General features: G+C 44.0%; 2 protein-coding genes across 6 annotated transcripts in view; one reads left to right on the top strand and one right to left on the bottom strand.

Moving 5' to 3' along the window:
- LOC146634309 (protein NLRC3-like) overlaps window positions 1–21302 on the bottom strand; it is a 709813-nt gene that overhangs the window by 106903 nt on the left and 581608 nt on the right. For 4 of the 5 annotated variants that reach the window (XM_085376521.1, XM_085376545.1, XM_085376514.1 and 1 more), the window contains 2 exons: window positions 17001–17047; window positions 16308–16852 (listed from right to left, as the gene is read on the bottom strand). The exons of the other annotated variant lie outside the window; for it this stretch is intronic. In XM_085376521.1, the coding sequence (XP_085232647.1) occupies window positions 16308–16852; window positions 17001–17047 (592 nt within the window). Of the gene's footprint in view, window positions 1–16307; window positions 16853–17000; window positions 17048–21302 lie in introns of those variants that run through there. 5 annotated transcript variants of the gene reach the window in all.
- LOC146634314 (NLR family CARD domain-containing protein 3-like) overlaps window positions 1–21302 on the top strand; it is a 494998-nt gene that overhangs the window by 334445 nt on the left and 139251 nt on the right. The gene's annotated exons all lie outside the window — the stretch shown is intronic.

Raw genomic sequence — 21302 nt, 5'->3', positions numbered from 1 at the left:
GTGACATTGTGATATATATTTGTGTGTCATCTGCATAGCTATGACAGTTTATTTTGTTGTTCTTTATAATCTGTGCCAGTGGGAGCATGTAAATGTTAAACAGAAAGGGTCCCCAGATGGAACCTTGGGGAACTCCACATGTGATACTTGTCTGCTCAGATGTGAAGTTACCTATTGATACAAAGTATTTCCTGTTTTCTAAGTATGTTTTGAACCAGTTTAGTACAGTTCCTGAAAGACCTGTCCAGTTCTCCAGTCGTTTGAGTAATATGTTGTGGTCAACTGTATCAAATGCTGCACTGAGATCCAGTAAAACTAAAACTGACATTTTTCCACTGTCTGTATTCAGACATATGTCATTAAACAGCAGAAACAGGATTTGGAGGAAGATGTTAATAGATTAGAAAGAATTGTACACTGTGAATCAATGCAAGTCTTTCTATATAGACAGATCTGTAATAATCCCTCAGGTAGGTTCCTCTGGGACAGTCACAGATAGAGACACCAATTCTGACATCCTTTGAAAGCCTGACTTTGAATTTTCATCACTCGTCATGCACACAGATGTTAATTCTACATATTCCTGGTACTGAACTCTAAATCAATATGAAGAAAATGCTCCTGCTAATCTGCATCTATGTTGATATCAAATCCTTTTGCAGCACATGGATAAATCTCTATAAATCTTTCAGTCTGATCAGAATGGGCACAGTGTTGTTATTGCAGCTCCCTGATGTTTGAAAAGCTAAATGTCCATTTTAAAGTGCTCGTGTGTAGGATTGTGTTTCCTTCCTTTGTGCAGTTCTTACAGTAAACATGTTTGAATGTTTCCTGTTCCCCTGATGCTTCTTCCTGTTGGATAAAATTGGTTTGAATAACATGTTCTTATAGGTTTTAATGAACTTCAAACTGGGATCCACTTACAAAACTGTCTTATTTTATTGGAACGATCCACATTTGCATCCATTCACGGTACATTTGACATCTGAACACGTTTGTACACATGATGAAAGGACAGATGGTGTTTGTGTGTCCTTCTTAAACTTAGTGTGGATGTTTCATCATGTAGAACTACTTAGAACAAAGTCTTTGGAACATTTGGAGAACACGTTTAGGAAAGTAACATCCTGGTAGAACATTTTCTTAAAGCAAAGCAGAGCTGCAACATGACTGTGAGCATTCAGAAGAATAAAGTCAGAATACTTTATTATTATGAAGACTAAAGTGCACCTTAATGCTGCCGATGAACACACATGTTCTTTGTGAAAGCATGTGTGAGCACAGCTGACATGCACCACACTGACCCCACTCGCCCCATTTCTTCATCCACTTCTTGCTCTTGTGCTTGAAATGAGACGCAGCAAAAGTCAGAGGCTCTAAAATCCACAAGAAGGGGGCTCGTTAGATCAGGATACTGGATGTGATCCATAGAAAACATGAATAATACACCACTTTATTTGAAGCATCTGTAGCACTGCCTCAGTTCTGGATGTTTCCACAGACTCCTCTGTGCACCTAAATGAAAGGTCAAAGGTCAGCAGCACATGTAGTTGGAACAATTCTTCAGTCGCACAAACTACACAATCATTTTCCTCCAATGACGACTTTTCACTTGCAGAAATGGTCCTGTGTGATTTCCAGGCTGGGATATAAAAACTAGTTCCTAATGGCAGCGACTCACTCAGTAAACATGTGTTTCCTTCACCAACCTCACACACAGATCCAATAAGATCAGGAAGTGGGCAGTATAGTACAATATGTGTTATTTTGTGCTGCACTGCCCAAACTAAAGATCTGCTGAAGTGTTGGAAATGATCCAGATGTTTATTTTGGACGATACAGCAGAAGATCAGACATGAAAGTGGAGATAACACAGAAGACCTGCAGCAAAGGGTCAGAGGTCAGACTGGGCCCCTGGATTCAACAATGAGCCAATGATCATCAAGCAGTGACTAAAGCAGAGCCCTGACGTTCTGACATTCATCACACAGTCAGAACAAATGTCTGCTGATGACTTCATCTCATGAAACGACTGATAGATGTCAGTTCATTGATCAGCTGAGCTGCTGATCTTCATCGTCACAGAAACATTCAGCTTGTTTCAATCAGTAAATAACTCCCACTACTCCCAGTTTGAACTGTTCCCACTCAAAATGCTGTGAGAACAATGATCATTGTAGAACTTCACAAACATCACGTGTTGTTTTCCACATGTAAGATCAGCAAACACACAGAAACTTCCTGTTGCCACACACGGCCTCTAAAATCTCTTCCACGCTTTCTGTCTGAAGTCCACTCTCTGTGTCGGATCCACAGGAAACAACAAGATCTTATTAACATGGTTTTCAATGTGTCTCCTTCCAAAAAGTCCAACCAATGAACAAATGTGTGTATTTGTGGAGGCCGAACAAAAGCATGACACATTCCTCTGTTTCTATAAACTGGAGTCAAACACAAACATGAAGAGTTTCTTTTTTTTTTTCTTTTTTTTTTTTTTTTTTTTAAATGACATCAGAAACAGCAGTATGCGACATTACGTGATGGCAGAGCTTCAGTTCATCCTTTGTCATTTTTTTTTTTTTTTTTTTTTTAATAAATAGGACAGGGGGAATGAATGAGAGAGAGAGGGGGAGAGAAAGAAAGAAAACCAAAGGGGAGAAGAGACGGTGAGAAGGGGGGGGAAGAGAGACAAAAAAAAAAAAAAAAAAAAAAACTCCTGGGTCACCTGTATGGAGAAAAAAAAAAAAAAACAAACAAACAAAAACAAACAGAGGAGACAGCAAACAACAAAGAGCAACATAATAATAGAGAAAACAAAGCACCATCACAATAAACTAGCTAGTCATAGATATCAGTATTTACTAAGTAATAAACGATATTGTGCAGCACGCAAGATAGACAGCGCACAGTGTGCTTTGAGGCAGCAGCCAAGAAAGCTTTAGTCCGCGTCTGTGAATACCCATGTGTGCATACCTGTGTGGATCAGCATGCTTGCATTCCAAAGGTTTCTCCATGTAATGATCTGCTAGGGAGTGTGGGGGGGCCACAGCCCCGTCCTCCAGGGTGTGAAGCGGGTATGGAGGAGATCAAAACTCCAGACATCCAGAGGCCCCCAGAACACAAGAGACCATGGAAGACCAACAGAGGGGCAGCCGCGCCACTGTCCCAGTAAGAGCTGAGGAGAGTCCCAGATGAGGGCTCGCCCAGCAGCCGCGGAGCAGAAGTCAGGGGGAGTTGCAGTGACGCGCCCGTGAGCTCCGCCGGCCCCCAGCTGCGCCTGAGTGACCGAGCCCTAGGCCGAGAGGCCGGGGGCACCCCACCTCCAAAGGGGCCCGAGCGAGCCCCAGGCCCCAGGCCCCGACAAGCGGCCGCCAAGGAGTGAGCCGGTGTGTACCCGGACGCCCACCCCCAGACACAAAGAACCACCAACACACCGACACCTGAGGGAGTCCGCCACCGGCAGGGGAAGTGGTGGTGGGTGGAGATAGGCCTCCAAACCTTGGAGGGCCTGAGGTGTCCCCAGAGAGGTGGCGTCTGATACCCAACCTGACATATAGACACAGACATACAGGCACACACAGACACAAACATCCATTCCCACCCTCATGCTCTCATATGCACTCACTCCACACTCAACCAACGTGGAGACAGACATAAAGAGACGCTGTACACACAATCACACTCCCCAAGCGTACTCTACAAACCGGGTCTAGGTACCCTTGCCCCTGGAGGGGGGAATTGCACCCAGACCCAGGTGGTGTTACCCTTTTCCCTGCGGTGGGGAGAGGCAGACCACCCCGACTCCGCAGCAGCAGGGAGGCCCCACACCCCAGACCGCAGTCGGACGGCCAACTCCTCCTACTAGCCCTCCCGCTCCAGCAGGCCGCAGAGAATGGGGGTGGGAGAAGACTCCAAACCTCCCTCCACCCGCTCATTGTAGTGTTGATGCATATGTGTTCTAAGGTGCAATTAAAACCCAGGAGGGCATGGAGCTACCTGCCAAGGAGCAGCAGGTAAGCGCATAGTCCCTCCTGCTAACCCTCAATGACTAAGTGTATTTAAAATTGAGAGGTGGGCAACGACGTCAGGGGTGAGGTATACACCCTGATGGCCAGAGACTCTTAATGGCTCCAACATCAACACATCCACAATGTTGGATCCAGTTCTGCCTCACAGAGTTACTAAGACACACCCTCTGCAGCATCACAACAGCTCCACCTGCTTCACCTGCCTCCTCAGCATCTGTACACCTGAAGAGAAAAGAAAGGCTCCAACAGCTCAAATCTACAAAGGATTCATGAAGTTTCATCCAACAATAACATGTTTGCCTTCCACAGTGTGCTGTTAGACACCACTGTACCTCTGCCATTTCAAAAAGAGCAGCTTGGGAACATTTTGGCTCCAAACACTTTGTGTTTAAGTTCTTTGTTTTCTTTGTGAAGCCGACAACATCTGGAGCTTTGTGACTCATAGAAACATCATTTTGTTCTTTAGATGACAGCAGATTGGGACTGAATAATCAATCACTATCAAACCAATAAAGACAAACATGCTGATTTTACAGGAACTTTGTTGGAGAAGCTGCAAAGACATGAAACTGGTGGAGAGCCCAAACCAGTTGATAGTGCTGGTTATTCCAAATAAAGCTGTTTCCCTTTGAGATGAAATGACTTTCTGTCCTGATATATAATAAAGATGTTGTTGTTTTTGAGCCCCTGTATTAAAAGTAGTAGAGATGGACCGATCCGATATTACGTATCGGTATCGGTCCGATACTGACCTAAATTACTGGATCGGATATCGGAGAAAAATAAAAAATGTAATCCGATCCATTAAATATCACGAAAGCACCTCACAAAACTTGCAACACGCCGTAACTCGCCTCAGAACGTTAGCACGTCGGAGCAGTATGCATCACGTGATAGAGCGGCTGTGGCATGCAGGACCTGTCGGTGGTCTGGATAGCATGTGGAGCTTCGCTAGCAACCCGGCATTTCATCTCCGACAAAGTTATCCCGAGAGAAGTAAAGCAAGTGTGTAAGTCCATCTCTGAATGTTTGTAAAGCATTCCCACGTTAAGCTTAACAAGCGACTGCCTCTCGCTCTCCGGCTGCTACTTCAATCATGAAACTGATCAATGATCAGCTGATCGGCTTTTCTGTCGCGAGTCCGTCTCTCTTGTTTGTTTTTGGCCCACTTTGCACCAGAAAGAGGAAACCAGCGGCTGAACAACAGCAGCACGTTTAAGCTTGATAAGCTGTTGTTAGAATTTATTTAATATTACTTTCTACGCCAGGATCTTTTTCTACGTAGCTGACGGCTGGTAACTGTGCAGGGGCGAATCTAGCAAAGTTTAGCCAGGGGGGCCGATAGGGCATGAACAGGGAAAAGGGGGCACAAAGACATACTTTTCTTTCTTATTCTCATTTAAAATGTCTAGCTTTTAATAAATAATTATCCGAATCTTACACCGAAAGTTTTAATTTGATGTAAAATGAATAGAAGTCAATTACTGTATATAGTGACTATTAAGTCTAATATATATACCCTAGTAAGCTATAGTACTTTTTACTTTGGGAAGGTACCATCTGTGCAGTCTGCAATTTTGTTGAAGAAAGATGTTGAATCTATTTAATATTTCTTGAAAAATAATTGATTTCTGTGCATTTTTTTTCACACTGCATCAAATTAAGGTTGATTACGTCGATTAAGCATCATGAGGTGGAGCGTGAGGGGTGGTTCCCTATTTTTTATTTATTTATTTTTGTTGTTGCTGGGAGTTGGAACCCTATTAGTTAGGTTGCTTAATATTTACGCTAAGTACTCTTTAAAATACCAGAATAGGGAGGATGGTGTAGGTCTAAGTTTATTAGATTGATCAGTATTGCTGAACTATGAAATATTTTTTTGTATACAGGTATAACAGAATAGCTTTAGTGTAGTTGTTGTTTTAAACTTGAGTATGAACTTATACAAAATGCAGCAAGATATTTAAAAAACAGTTTTGTTGATTAAAAAACACTATATCGGATTCATATCGGTATCGGCAGATATCCAAATTTATGATATTGGTATCGGTATCGGACATAAAAAAGTGGTATCGTGCCATCTCTAAAAAGTAGTTTAAAGTCGGCTTGAGTTTGATGTCTTTATGTCAAAGCTGCTCATGATGTTGAGCTGCTGATGGAATAAAAACAGTGAAAAATCTCCTCAATATAAAAGCATGTAGTCCAGACTTAAATGTAGCCTGTTGTTAGCTGAGATCCACACACAGTGTTTGACAGTGTAAAGTGTGTGAAAGGGCTGCTGGTGGAGCTCACTAGGATGAGCAGGTGACCACGAGGTGGTCACCTGCTCATATAGTCAAAGGAGTCAAACACAGCTGGTTGAGTCATTTCTCTGTGAGTCTAAAGTGAATCTAGTATTTGAAAGTCCACTTCCTGTATTTGTTGTTGAAGACTTCTTCAGCTTCTTCTCAAGGACATCAGCTGCTTGTTTGGCAGCAGAGGCAGTTAAGAAGCTTCCTGAAAAACACTGAACAGTGAGTTCACTGTGGCATATGACAGATTCAGCTTTCTGTGTGCAAATGTGTCTGTGTCGACCTTTCAAATGCTGTTGAATCCAAAACATCAGCGGCTCCTCGGCTGCTCACTTCATGCACTTCTGTCTGTGTGACAGTCCAATGACATCACAGCTGTTTCCAGCCCCAGTGTCTCAGGACTGGACACCTTTAAACATGTCGAGGATCAAACAGCGTCCAGCTAAACACACATGAAACTATCAGAGCTGACAATCATTCCAATAACATCTAATGGTTCATGTATGTAGACACAGGACTACAAGGAAATGGCTCTCAGCATCTGGCTGTGGGAACACATGAGTCCCTGTTTGTGTTCAGATTGTGTGCATGTTTTAGACGTGTGTCACATGTAGAAACACAACAATCCCACAATGACACACAGATGTGTTTGACACAGCTGTGCAGCTGTAAGTTGTTTCTAATGATTCATTGAAGCTCTTCTAACATTCTGGAGACGATCAGTACATGAATCTGTTCAACACGACAACAATTTGACTTCAGTGTGAACGTTTGCATTAAATAACCTTCTTCATCCAGCTGACAGCATCTTCATCCTATGATGTGAACAGTTCCTCCTGTTGATGACAAACCTCTGACAGGATCTGCTTGAGGAGCTTTTTCATGTGCAGCTCTCTGAGCTCAGGGCTGAGCTGCTGTTTCATCTTTAAGAGCTGCTGCCTCCTCGCCGGACTTGTTCTCCTCTTCTTCTCCTAATGACACCATTTCTGCTTCATATTAAATTCAATAAAGATGCTGACATGTATCTGTAGCAGCAACATCATTGAATCTAGAACAACTGGAGCCAAACCAGTGGCTCTGCTGGGATCACTGGTGAGCCAGATTTCAGGGCTTCCTTTTGCTCCTCCGTTATAACTGTTCTCTCTTCTCAACACATGATGACACAAAGGAATCAGCAGTGACAAAGATGATGCTGAAGAGAAGCACACACTTCACACATATAACAGACCAGTGCAGTTACACACACCTCTGCTCGACATCAGGCCTCAAACAAAGACACAAAACACTAACTTGACTCTAAACAGAAGAAACGAGCAGCTGTTTCTGTTCTGTGCTTATTTATATTTGACACACATGCTTCTCTTTGTGCAAACACACATCGCACTATAAGGGTAACCTCGCACACAATGATTGGACAGCACAGTGATGATGCTGGGAGATCCTATACGCAGCAACACAGAAACACTGAGAACTTTAAACAATGATGGAAAGTGTTATAAATGACTTGTTGGCCTCTGATCTGTCACAAACAGCTGAAACGTGTCTCTCATGAGTCACATGAAGGTTTTTGACAGAAAGGACAAAAAGTAGCTGCAGTCAGTTTGTGTCATTTTTATATTTATTCATCTGGGAGAAAAATCTGAGGGACATTAAAATGTGTTTTCAACAGAGACAAGAACATGAATATAACAGAACAGGTAAATGAACATGTTTCAAGTAAACAGCTGGACTGATCAGGTCCAAACACAGAGTGATAAACTTGTCAAACAGCTGTCATATCTTTATATAGAAGCTCTTTATAAATGCTGCTCACTGCAGTCTGTTTACTAATAATGTCAAAGTGTTAGAAACACAGAAACATCAGAATGGTCTTTGTTCACAGAAACCTGTCTGGGATCCTTTGTTGTTCTTTTGATGCAGAGTTACATTATAAATATAAAGAGTTATTTCAGAGTCTCATCAGTTTTCCTGCATGTCTTTATTGAACACATCAGCAGGGCTGAAGCTCTCATGTTAAACACACACTGATCTATGGACACGTTCATGTGTTTCTAACAGAACCAGGCTGTTATCAGCCTGCACTAACATTATGTCACACACACTGAATGTAACAGTGACAGTTTACATCATCACACAATCAGCTGTGATTGTTTCACTGTCATCAAACGAGTCAACAGGAAGTAGAATCAATAGAAACCAATCATTTACTGACAGCATGTCTGATGGAAATAAGTGCAGATTATGTATGAAGTCTAACTGCACACAGTAACTGTGTTACAATAAGGACTTAACAGCGCCCTCTGCTGGAGTGTTTCAGTACTGCGTTAACTAGAATACACCACCTCCTCCTCACACCACCTGCTACAGCTCTACTCTTCTATGACTACAGTCATCCACAGCACTGATGTGAGGTCACATGGTTCATATGTAAGGAGCACAGCTGACCTCAGGTCAGTTTAATGACTGTGAGCAGCAGCTGTGTTATTGTCACTGTGACAGGGAGACACTCTCAGACACAGCGCTCATGTCAGCTTGTTCTCATGCAGGAGGATCAGGAGCTCCATGTTTGTCTTTCTGTTTGAATCATGATGTGTTTGTGCCATCAGAGTCTGTCATGAGTACTCAGGGTTTCACAGCAGCTCTTCTGGATGCTGACGAGGACTCCAACCTCATGTTTCACCTCTCTGAGCTTCTGATGTCTGTGAACACTCGTGTTTCTTCTCTGGGCTCATCTGGACAAAAACACCTTTCTGTGTTTGGCTGCAGCCTCATTCTGACTGACAGGAAGTGTGTTATCCATGAGCTGCACTTCTGTGAGGAAGTTTCCTGCTGTGTTTCCTGTCTGTGGACAAACACGAGTGTTCCAGCTGAGGACTTGGTTCCTTCCACCTGTCCATACAGGACATCACGCTGTCTGCAGCTCTGTAAATGCAGCTCCAGGTCCTTCCACGTGCTGCTCTGTATTTGTGCAGTTTGTAGTGTGTCCTGGGAAACGTAGCACACATGGTGTTCTTCTGCTGTTTCCTCCTTTCACTGAGTGTGAAACACTGACGCTGTGCTGTTGTTCACAGAGGGGAGCTGATTCTAGCTGCAGCTGGACTCTGTCATCTAACTGAATGTGTTGGTGCTGATCACGGGGCTCTGAGGGGGGAGCAGCAGGAGGACTCTGGATGCTGACGTCAGTGTATCTGTGGAAGCTCCCACAGCGTGTCTGTCATTCAATATTGTGCTGTATATTGTATCTATGCAAAGATGAACAGACTGTGTGTTCACTGGTCTCTGTGCTGCAGCTCTGATGTCATCATCACTCCCTCCTCCACCCTCAGCAGTCCCAGCATGCTGCTGTGGTGCACCCCACCCTCACTCTACACCTGAGCCACAGACCACACCCTCCACCTCAATATACACCACAGTTTTCTCTGCTGTGGAAATGAGATCAGGAGGAAATCATCATTATTATTATTTAATAAACGCTCACATTAATGTGGGCTTATTTGTTTCATATTAGAAACATTAGTTGAGTGTTTTTAGTATAAAATGGTCAAAGTCCCTCTTTTTGCTCCTCCCCTCACCTGTGGATGGGCGGTGCTGTTACCGTGGTGACAGCTTGGATGTGTTTCAGTCCTGCCTGGTTATCACTGCAGGAATCTTTCACATTTATTACAGGTAATAACTGATTTTTCTGTGTATTATGAACCAAATGTATCCTGATACACACAGAGATGGATGAGCAGAGGTCACATGATGAAAGAACAAACATGGAGTCTTTGATTTATTTAGATATTTATTGATGAATGCAAACAAACCTGACACTGAACCATCGTCCAGCAGAACAAACCTGATCACATGACCTGCTGACCCAAACAGTGCAAAGCTCCATGGCAACAACAACAAACAGCCTCACATATGTTAACAGAGGCTGTTAGAAGCACAGAGTCTTTACAGTCTTTCTCCTGTTTGGACACAGATCTCTGCACATCTTCATCACAGTTACTCACAGACGTGCAGAGTGTGTGGATATCAAAGCTAAGTTTCCACCATGTTTGTAGTCTGTACTGGGACTCATGGAGCATCTCTCTATGAGCACTCAGTGCTTTAAACAGTGAGTCCCAGTTTAACCAGCAGCCTTCACACCACACATCACACAGACATGGAAACTTCAAACCTCAGACTGAAGACACCATCAGAAATAAACAGATTGTGATGAAGATGAAGAACTGCAACAGTTTGCTGTGGTTTCTTCTGTTCCTGTCAGAAATAAGAGTCTGGCAGCACTTTGCTCTCCTTCCACATGTTTAAGGAGGAAGTGAAGAAGAGCGAGTGAGTCGTCTTCCTCTGTGGGCCCAACATCAGGCAGCAGCCACGTATTTTTAAAAACCCAGCACACTGCTTCAGAAACACTGAGTCCAGGTGACCAGAGTCATGTGATCAGTGAGGTCTTCACTCAGGACGTCACTGCTTCAGGACCTGATTCAGAGGTTTATGAGGACGTGGATCATTGGTGCTGATGTTGTGTGAGAGCTGGTGAACCATGGGGAACATAAATAACAACCAGGCCATCAGCAGTTCTACCCCCAGCTCTAAAACCTACATAATACACTATACATATAGTTATTGTTAAGGTTCAAATATTGAGGAAGGAGAGTACAAACAACCAGGTCCAGAAGAGCTTGGTCAAACAATTGATTTTAATGAACACACGCGTGGGGGGACCAGCGCCGTACGCAGACAGCGCTGATCTCCGACTAATCAAAGCATAAACAGATATTTTATACCATCGGGGTTTGGATTTAATGACGCCCCTTCAACGTCACACAGATACATACATACATACGTCAGATCAAAACCACAATGACTTTTAACACAGTTTGAAAAGAACATTGTCTCTATCTTCATGGCAGATGTTTCCTGTCAACCTTTTGACTGCCGCTTCTCCAAAAACACAGACCATGCTCTGCAGTAAGATACCACTTCTGCACGCCCGCAGTTGCAAGCAAACATGATTAACCTCTCACCTATAACTGAATGTATCTATTATGTGTGTGTGTCACGACCTCACTTGGCACTCTGTGTCACCTCTCACCTACTAACGCTCGCAGTCAAACAGAGGCCACTCTCAAATGTGTCAGCAGTTTACTAAAACTATATATGTAGTATATTGAATAAATGTTTTAATCAAGAACCTCTACTAGAAGCTTAATAAAAGAATATAAAAGTATAAAAGATAATAATGAACAACCTGGTTATTCAAATAGCATCATCCAAACAGCTCCTCAGAATAAGCTGCACTTACACTCTGCTTTTAGTTTCACTTTTGCAAAAGCACGCTCTGCAAACCTGCAGTTTCCTGTCAAGACTTTGCACAGAGTGTCCTCAGAATCAACAGAATCAGCCCATACACACTTAAGATTATAACAAGCATTCAAAAGCATTTAAGATCATAGATTCAACTCAACAGTTTAAAGTGGTTATAACTGCACCTGTAGTAAAGGCTAACTGGGTACCAAAATGTTTAAACATCTGAATGCAATATCAATGCTGTAGATTATATTATTAATGCAATGGTAATGATGATGATTATTAACAGTAGCAACAAAATAATTTCCCTGATCTCCACATTATACAGGTTATAGTATGTTATATATAAACGTAGCTGAAGCAGTTTCATTTGTAGCTTCACGCTGCACTTCACATGTTTGTCCACCAGATGGCAGCACAGAGGCCTGTGTTGGAAAGCTTTGAGTAATGAAGCGTTTTCAATCCAAGCTTCAGAAAGCTTCATGTGGTCATCAAGGAAGCAACCAGGAAATATCTGCTGTGTGTAAAAACAGCAACACAAGAATCCAGGATGAAGACAAGAAACTCAAAGCTCACAAAACAGGTGGAGCTAATTTTGTGACGTGTTTCTGTAAAAACACCACAGAAGTGAATCATCAAAGTTTCCATGTGAGCTGATGATGCTGCTGCAGAGTTTCTGTGAACCTCCTGTGACCCCGCCTCCTCATACAGAGACATCTGATTGCTCTTCAAACTGCATCACGTGGACACATGTGATTGTGTGTTGTAGTATTGATCCCAATGCTGGTATCAGTCCTGGATCAATAACACTGGATGGATGCGTTCAGCATGGAGCCCCTGAGCTGTGTTACAGACAAACATGGAAACTGACAGGTCTGTGTCATTCACAGTCTGTAACACTTCTAAACAACAGAGGCTGACCCAAGTGCCTCAGAGCCAGGCACGCTCACATCACAGCTCTCTAAATAAGCCAGTTTCAAAATAAGAGCTGAAAGCTGTGTTTGCTTGTGTTAGCTTATTATTGTGGAGACTAACATTCAGTGATCATGTGTTCAGACTCATAATGATTACTCTCAGAAATCCTGATCTTTGTATTTACTGTGTGTTGGATCAATAACTGAGATTCATGGTATCACACAGCTGTGCTGCTGCTGATGTCAGCACATCTGGAACAATACGAGGTATCTGCTACCAGACTGAGCAGGACGTGAGACCTGTGGACTGTTTAAAGCTGTCCCTCCACAGCTCACTCAGACCTGATCCACACCTCAGTGATATTCTCTGACTTCCTCAGTAGAGACAGAAACCATTCAGATCTGGGACCATCAGCTGACTGATGATGTCACACAGACTGTGTTTTTCAGGAACAGTGATTCTGATGTGAGCCTGCTAGCTGACAGCAGACCTGATGAAAGCACATGTTCACATCTGTGAGGACAGACTGGACTCTTTGACTGCACCTTGGTTCTCCTCAGAGGTCTGTACAGGAGCATGTCCACCCCCACTGAAGATCTCAGTCACTGTGAAACATAGAAAGCTGCTTGTGTGGCCTCTGCCTCACATGTAGATACAGCTACAGGTTTCTCTGTCAGTCAGACTGAAACAGTGTCCTGATGCTGCATCATTCAGCTCTGTGCCCCAGTCAGCATCACTGGGAGATACCAGTGTTTCTGCCCTTTTCCTGTAACACTACACTCAGCACAGGCTCAGCTGGTATCCAGTGTTGGACTTTGGCTTCAGCTGCTGTGATAGATCCTCTAACATAGATCAGCTCTGCTACATGTTGTTAGATAAGTGCAGCTGCTGTCATGTCCTGATGTTTCTCTGGCTCAGCAGCTTCTCCATCAGAGGTTCACATGGAGCTGATCCAGTATCTCCAGTAACTGTGTTCTGTGCCTCACTGGTTCATCCTTCTGTCTGTGTGACGTCAGTCAGATGTTGAAGTTAAACTCTGTAATCTTCACTGTGTCACAGAGTTCAGTGAGTCCCGTTATTCACAGTATCAATCAGATCATCAGAGAACAGCTGATCAGCAATCAGTGGTGCCAACAGCGCCTCCTGTGGTGAGAGGATGCAATAATGCAATGTAGCATTTTTCCACTCAACACTTGCAGTCATGGAAACTGTCTGTTGGATCTGTGTGACGTTGCTTTCTTGGTTAGAGTTCCTCACAAATGTCCAGATGATTCTTCTAATGAGGCGTCGACCATGTTTGCAGCTCTTTGGAAGAAAACGTCGCCCTTTGCCATCCTTACTTTTCTTTGACTTCTTCAAATGCAGCTGAACTCCAGCTGGTATTTTCTTGGACTTTGCAGCTGTTTCTGGTCATCAGTTCATTCCTGCAAACCTCTGAAGCTGAACAACAATGATGCTGCATTGCTGGCTGATCCCAAAAGGTTGATTCTGTTCATCTGGACGTTTTCAGAAACGTTTGCTCACTGATCAGGTGACTTCTTCAGTCTCAGCTAGGGTTGCCAACCGTCCCTTAAAATACGGAATCGTCCCGTATTTAGAAACAAAAGTACACGTCCCGTATTGAGCTAATAAGGGACGCACTTTGTCCCGTAATACAGTGAGAATCAAAAGTAGTCTATAAATGTTTATGGAATTAACACTTTGTTTGAAAACATAATTCCCAACCCCTCTCCTGCTTTGTGACCAATGAGCTGACAGCACACTTATGACAATTCGAGTATGACAATTCAGATTACCGCTCATCTCATTGGTCGAGGAAAGGTCGCTTGCGGAGAAAATACCGGAAGACAACAGATGACCACAACAAGAAGCATGGCCAACAGGGAAACAAACGCCGACTCTGCGGTGCAAGTCTCGGATGACAGTACACCTAAAGCTGGGCAAACACTGTGCGATTTTTTCAGTCACGTTATTCAGCTCCTGCTCAAACTGCACGATTGACTCGCAGGGGTTATAAGTTGGTAGGTCACGATGCAGGTCTCACACTATACCGCCCGATGCTCTGATGCAACCTGAGTGCTCACACTGTGCCTCCATAACATGAAGGTTATAACAGAAAATCTGTCTCTCTCTCTCTGTCTTTCACTCACACAGACACACCACCACCACCATCAACTTTGCTAAATTGCTAATGAAAAACATGATCAGGCAGCTGTGATTGAGCAGCAGTGTAAATCCAACTATTTTCACGGTTGTTGTGGTCGTGATAATTTTGTGGTGCCACATCGAAAAGGCTCGGATGAGCTTTCCAAAGTTCTACAAGTTGTGCCTCCATCGCTTGTGTCCAGATCACACGCTGCACAGCTGTGCTGCTCCATCTTTTTCACCAACGTTTACGTTTGCGCGTGAGCAGTGTGAGCGGCTGTGGTGACACCCTCACGAGCGATTGATGATCGGGAGCTGGTCGTGAGGTGTTAATCACTTCTCGTTACCCCACGTATACTACACGACGCACGATGAAGGCCAAAATCGGTCCGATCACTCAAAAATCGGCTCAAAATGGGCCAAAAATCGCACAGTGTGAGCCCAGCGTTAGAGCAGCAATGTTTGTTCCCCTCAGAGAAAGGGAAGAATGGGAAAAGGAAAACACCTGGCTGGAAAAAGTTAATATGGGCATGTGCAGTGAATATCAGCGCTATGTGGCCAGAAGTGTGATAATATAATTTATTTTGTGTAATAAACAACTGCAAGGATAGATGATTACAACAAATTGATGACTAATACATAAAAGTAATACATAGATGAATAATGATGATGACTTAAGATGCGTAATCATGGGAACAAGCGGGTTTACAAACAGGAGCAGCTGATTAGCATTAGAAAAGCTGAAATAATACCTCAACTGAAGCCAATTGTACTAAATGCACTAAATGTGCACTGTTACAAGAATATTTTTCTTTCTATTGTTTTCTATTATTTTAAGTTAAGCAGGACAGAGTGCTTTTAAAGAAAGATTTACTTATATTCTCAAAAGTTAAGCATGACAGGCTTCTGTTTAAGAAAGAGACCTGTTTTACTGTGTTAATGTTGTCATTTTGAGCTAAAAATAAATGGCTAAATGATCATTTGTTTCACATGTGTTCATATCACAAAGAATAGAATATGCATCTACTTAAATCAACTTCAAGTCAAATGGTTAAAAAAATAATTTCACACACAAAAAAAGAGCTACCACACTGGGAAGGGTGAAGACAACTGGGTCGCCCGGCCCTGGCCACGAGGTGTCCCTTATTTATTTTTCAGGGAGTTGGCAACCCTAGTCTCAGCTGACTGCAGCTTTACAAGCTTACAAACAGCACATTTGCACAATGACTGAAAGCAGCAGCACCTGATATATATGATACTAATATAATACATATACATATATAATCCATACTAATGATGAAGGAACTGAGCTCACAGTCCATTGTTCATTCAGTGAACTACTCAGTTTATTTTGGGCCTCAGAAATGCTCACTCTGTTTGTACATCACTGTCAGCAATAGACTCATTCTGCTGTGTGGACAGGAACACATGTGACATCACTTCCTGTTTGTTTGTGACTGAAGAGGAAGAAGTTTACAAGGAATCATTTAGAAGAGTTTCAAACATCAACTGATTGAATCCATGAATCTGAAAACGTGTTTGTGAGTGAAAGAGACAGACATGTACAGACTGAACTATCTGTTCAACAGTCAGAGTGTTTCTGTAACAGGAGACACTCTTTACACTCCACTCAGCACAGGGACACTGAGGCACCACGAGACCAGAAATAAAACCCAAACCCAGGATAAAGAGTTTGAGTGAATGTGGTGTTGAAGGTGTGGAGGTGGATCAGAGTGTCAGAGGAGACTCTGTAGAAGGACAGAGTGCCAGCAGGACAGTCCACATACACTGCTGCTCTGTTAGAGACAGAGGAGGAGGAGGAGGAGGAGGAGGAGATGGGTGTTTGTCTGTTATTGTGCCAGACAGAATGAGGACCATTATAATCACAGTACAGACTCCAGGTCTGATCATTGTATCCAAACACACAGTCACTGTCTCCTTTCATTCTGATGCTTCTGTAACTCACTGATATATAAACGTCTCCTCTCCACTCGACCTCCCAGTAACAGCGACCAGTCAGACCATTTCTACACAGCAGCTGAGGATAAACATCAAATCTGTCTGGATGATCAGGATATGACTGAACCTCCTCCACATGTGTCACCTTCCTGTTGTTGTCAGACAGTTGGAGCTTTGTGTTCACTGTGTTTGTGTCGATTGTGAGTTGACAGGAATCTGATGGAGAGAACAAACACAATCCAGCTGCAGTTATTGATCCATCATCTGTTCATTGATTGACACTTTGATGATGACTCCTGACATGATGAAGATGGTTGAATGTGTGCTGCTTTGTTTTCATGAATCCCATTAAAAACACACTTACACTTCCTCAGACCTGGTCTCAACCATCGGACTCCAGCAGGCTCCACCCTGAAAGGAGGAGGGGGGTCAGAGCAGCACAGTCAGCATGCACACATGGACATTACATGGCTCTCACACACACACTGTTACACACTGAGCTCAAAGCTCGGCTCCACTGTTTTATTCAAAGAAATCTACATTTATTTATCAGCACATTTAAAAACAGCTTGAGCCAAAGTGCTGCACAGAGTAGAGAGAAAATAGGAAACATACACAGTAATGACTATAAAGACTGGTCAGGATTGAAAGCTACAGAGTACAAATGTGTTTCCAACCGGCTTTTAAAAATGTCCAGTGTTGGTGACGACCTGATGTGAAGGGCGACTGTTCCAGAGTTTGGCTGCAGCCATCGATAAAGCTCACCTCTGTTTTTACGTCTAGTTCTGGTCAGAAGCTGCTTATCTGCAGACCTGAGGGCTCCACTTGGATTCTTTTGTTAAAGAGAGATAAGATGGAGCCAATCCATTCACAGATTTAAAGACAACCAGATCTGGAAGTGGATTCTACCACGTACTGGTAACCAGTGGAAAAAGCTGGTGATGGGTCGTCTAGCACAGACCCACCGCTGGAACCAGACAATTGATGAGGGAGAGAACTGTGACAGCGCCGTTCCTTCACTTGACCTCAGTCGCTCTCGTCTGCTCCCTCGTAACACTGCTCTTTATTGAGCTTACATGAATATGCACAAGTTCATTATGACGTCTTACACAGGTATGAACAAAGAGTACCAGTCTGTGCATAGTGTGTGTGTGTGTGTGTGTGTGTGTGTGTGTGTGTGTGTGTGTGTGTGTGTGTGTGTGTGTGTGTTCCAGATGTGACCCTGTGACCCCAAAGCTGGTGCTAAGAGTCCAGCGGTCCCCCTAACAAAGGGCTCTTATACTTAACCAGACACAGAGTAGGTGTCCTCCTATACCATAAATCAGTAAGAGAAGGTACGACCTCTCTCATGACCTTAAGGTGTGTGTGCATGCCAGAGCACTCTGGAAGGCACACAGAGTCTTTACAGACTACTAAGGATCGAACCTCTATCATTATGCAATCGATTATAAAACTCATATATGAGTAAATATTTCTAAGCAAACCTTACAGCTGGTTTTAAAAGCTGAATTTATTTGTTTCTCAAATGAGAAAGAGCTATTGAGAAACACTCCTAAATCTTTAGCAAACAGAGTTCTGAACTTTTCCAGTGGGCCAAGGTCAACATTATTAGATAATGCTAATCCTTTTCCCTTGCATTATAACAATGTGAGGAGTTAATGCTAAGTATACTGCCATTAGCGGCTAATTCTAATTAGGGGTGAATAATTATTACCAGCTAATGCTAATATCGTTTTCTCTTCCCTTTTAACAATGTGAACAGCTAGTGCTAGGTAGGCTGATGCTAGCAGCTAATGGTAATTTGACGTGAATTAGCATTATATTAGTGAGGAGTTAATGCTAAGTAGACTGCCATTAGTGGCTAATGCTAATTTTAGGTGAATAGGAATTGGCATCTAATGCTAATACCATATTTTCTTGCTTTATAACAATGTGAACAGCTAATGCTAAGTAGGTTACCGTTATTAGCTAATACTAATTTGAGGTGAATTAGCATTATCCGTTAATGCCAACAATATTTCTTCTTACTTTTTAACAATATGAGTAGGTAATGTGAACACTTTTGTTCATTCAATTTTAACGTTGCCCCTGCGATGTGAAGAGTTAATGCTAAATAGGACGCCATTAGTGGTTAATTCTAATTTTAGATGAAAAAGCATTAGCAGCTAATCCTCATATTGTTTTCCTTTGCTTTGTAAGAATTACAGCAGCTAATGATACGAAGTCTACCATTATTAACTATTGCTAATTTGATGTGAATTAGCATTATCCAATAATGGTAACCCTTTTCCCCTGCATTATAACGATGTCAGGAGTTAATTCTAAGTAGGCTGCCATGACTTTCCAAGATGGCGCGGCCACGTCCAGACGCCTTCCTGACCGCTCCGCTCCGACTATCCACTTTTCTTGTTTTTTTACTTATTTTTTGCTCTGGTTTACATCCCAAAATCATCTAGTCTTATAGTATACGACAGCGGATCACTTGTAAACATCAGTGCCAAGGTTGCACATCTAATCTTGGACACTTTTAAACCCAACCCTTCCTGGCTGCCAGAGATTCTACGTGGCGCGGAGAACAACAAAGGACGGGCCGCTCATCCGAGGCGCAGAACAAAGAAGCGCTGGGGGAAACGCGTTGGCATTAGGAACAGACTGAAACAGCAGGCGCATCGCGCACCACTGCCCAGTATCCTACGGGTCAATGTACAATCCATGGAGAACAAGCTCGATGACCTAAGAGCAAGGGTCACCTTCCAATGTGACATGAGGGACTGCAACATTCTGTGCTTCACGGAGACATGGCTGACCCGCACCGTGCCATAAGTCCGTCGGATTCATTCTTTGTGCTCCGCGCGGACAGAACGGCAGAGTCGAACAAAACCAAAGGTGGAGGAGTGTGTTTCATGGTAAACAGAAAGTAGTGTGATGCCAGGAGCATTTCTACTCTTTCCAGCGGCTGCTCGCCACATCTGGAGTTCCTGAGCATTAAGTGCTGCCCTTTCTATCTGCCCCGTGAGTTCACCTCGGTCATCGCCACGGTGGTCTACATCCCACCCCAAGCGGACACAGGTATGGCTTTGTCCGAATTACATGATGTGCTGAGCTCGCTTCAAAACAAGGCCCCGGGCGCAGCCCTCATTGTAGCAGGAGACTTTAATAAAGCGAACCTCAGACAAGTCATGCCAAACTTTTACCAGCATGTCTCATGTCCAACGAGAGGGGATCGAATTTTGGATCACTGCTACACACCATACAAGCAGGGCTACAAAGCTGTCTCACACCCGGCTTTTGGGAAGTCTGACCACAACGCCATCTTCCTCATTCCCCAGTATAAACAAAAAATACGAAGGGAAGACGTGACCACGAGGGAGGTAAAACGGTGGACTGCCCAATCAGAAGCTACGCTACAGGACGCACTCAACGACGTCGAATGGGACATGTTCAGAGCATGTGCAGTCGACATCAACGAGTTTACGGAAGTAGCAGTATGCTTCGTCAATATGCTAGCGGAGGAGATTATCTCCACTGCGAGAGTCACCACATTCCCAAACCAGAAACCGTGGATGGACAGATCGATCCGCACTGCAGTAAACGCCAGGACCCCCTCCTACAACGCGGGTCTCACCACTGGCGATATGAGCGCCTACAAAGCGACCTCATACGGCGTGCAGCGCGCGGTGAGAGATGCCAAACGCCGGCACCGGGAGCGTGTGGCGACACACGGAGTATGTGGCACGGACTACGCACCATTACGGACTACAAAGCCAGGGACACTGCGCCGATCAACGCCGACTCTGCATTCACCAACGAGCTGAATCAGTTCTACGCCCGTTTCGAGGTTAGCCAGGCGGCTAATGCTATCTACCGCCTGACTACCGAGGAGAGTGACGTCATCAGCGAGAGACCGGTGACCAGCATCGCGGAGCATGATGTCCGAGCGGCATTGAGGAGAGTGAACACAAGGAAAGCGGCGGGGCCAGATGGCATCACCGGCCGTCTGCTGCGCTCTTGTGCTGACCAGCTAGCAGGTGTGTTCACTTACATCTTCAACGAGTCCCTGGCGAAGTCTGTGGTCCCCACATGCTTCAAAAGATCCACCATCATCCCTGTGCCCAAGAACAGCAAACCCTCATCCCTGAACGATTACCGGCCAGTTGCACTGACCTCGGTAGTAATGAAGGTGTTTGAGAGGCTGCTGAAGAACATCATCTCTTCCTCCATCCCAGACACCACAGATCCGCTGCAGTTCGCCTACCGATCCAACAGATCCACAGAGGATGACATTGCCCACGTCCTACACACCACTCTCAGCCACATGGACAAGAAACAGGGTAACTATGTGCGAATGCTGTTTGTTGATTACAGTTCAGCGTTTAACACAATAGTGCCCTGCAGACTGTTCACAAAGCTCAGGGATCTGGGACTTAACAGCCGTCTGTGTGCATGGGTGTTGGACTTCCTCACTGGCAGAACTCAGGTGGTGAGGGTGGGTAGATGCATCTCTAACAGGATCACCATCAACACAGGAGCACCTCAGCGATGTGTCCTCTCGCCACTGGTCTACTCCCTCTACACTTCAGACTGTGTAGCCACCCATGGCTCCAACACCATTGTGAAGTTTGCTGACGATACAGTGGTGTTGGGTGCCATCTCCAACATCTGGCAT

The sequence above is a fragment of the Diplotaxodon limnothrissa genome, linkage group LG3 (assembly GCF_057381915.1).
Source record: "Diplotaxodon limnothrissa isolate DT_005_m linkage group LG3, D_limnothrissa_male_GT1.1, whole genome shotgun sequence".
Classification (NCBI taxonomy): Eukaryota; Metazoa; Chordata; class Actinopteri; order Cichliformes; family Cichlidae; genus Diplotaxodon; species Diplotaxodon limnothrissa.
The sequence above is the reverse complement of the archived record's forward strand: the minus strand, read 5'-3'. Positions and strand labels throughout refer to the sequence as shown.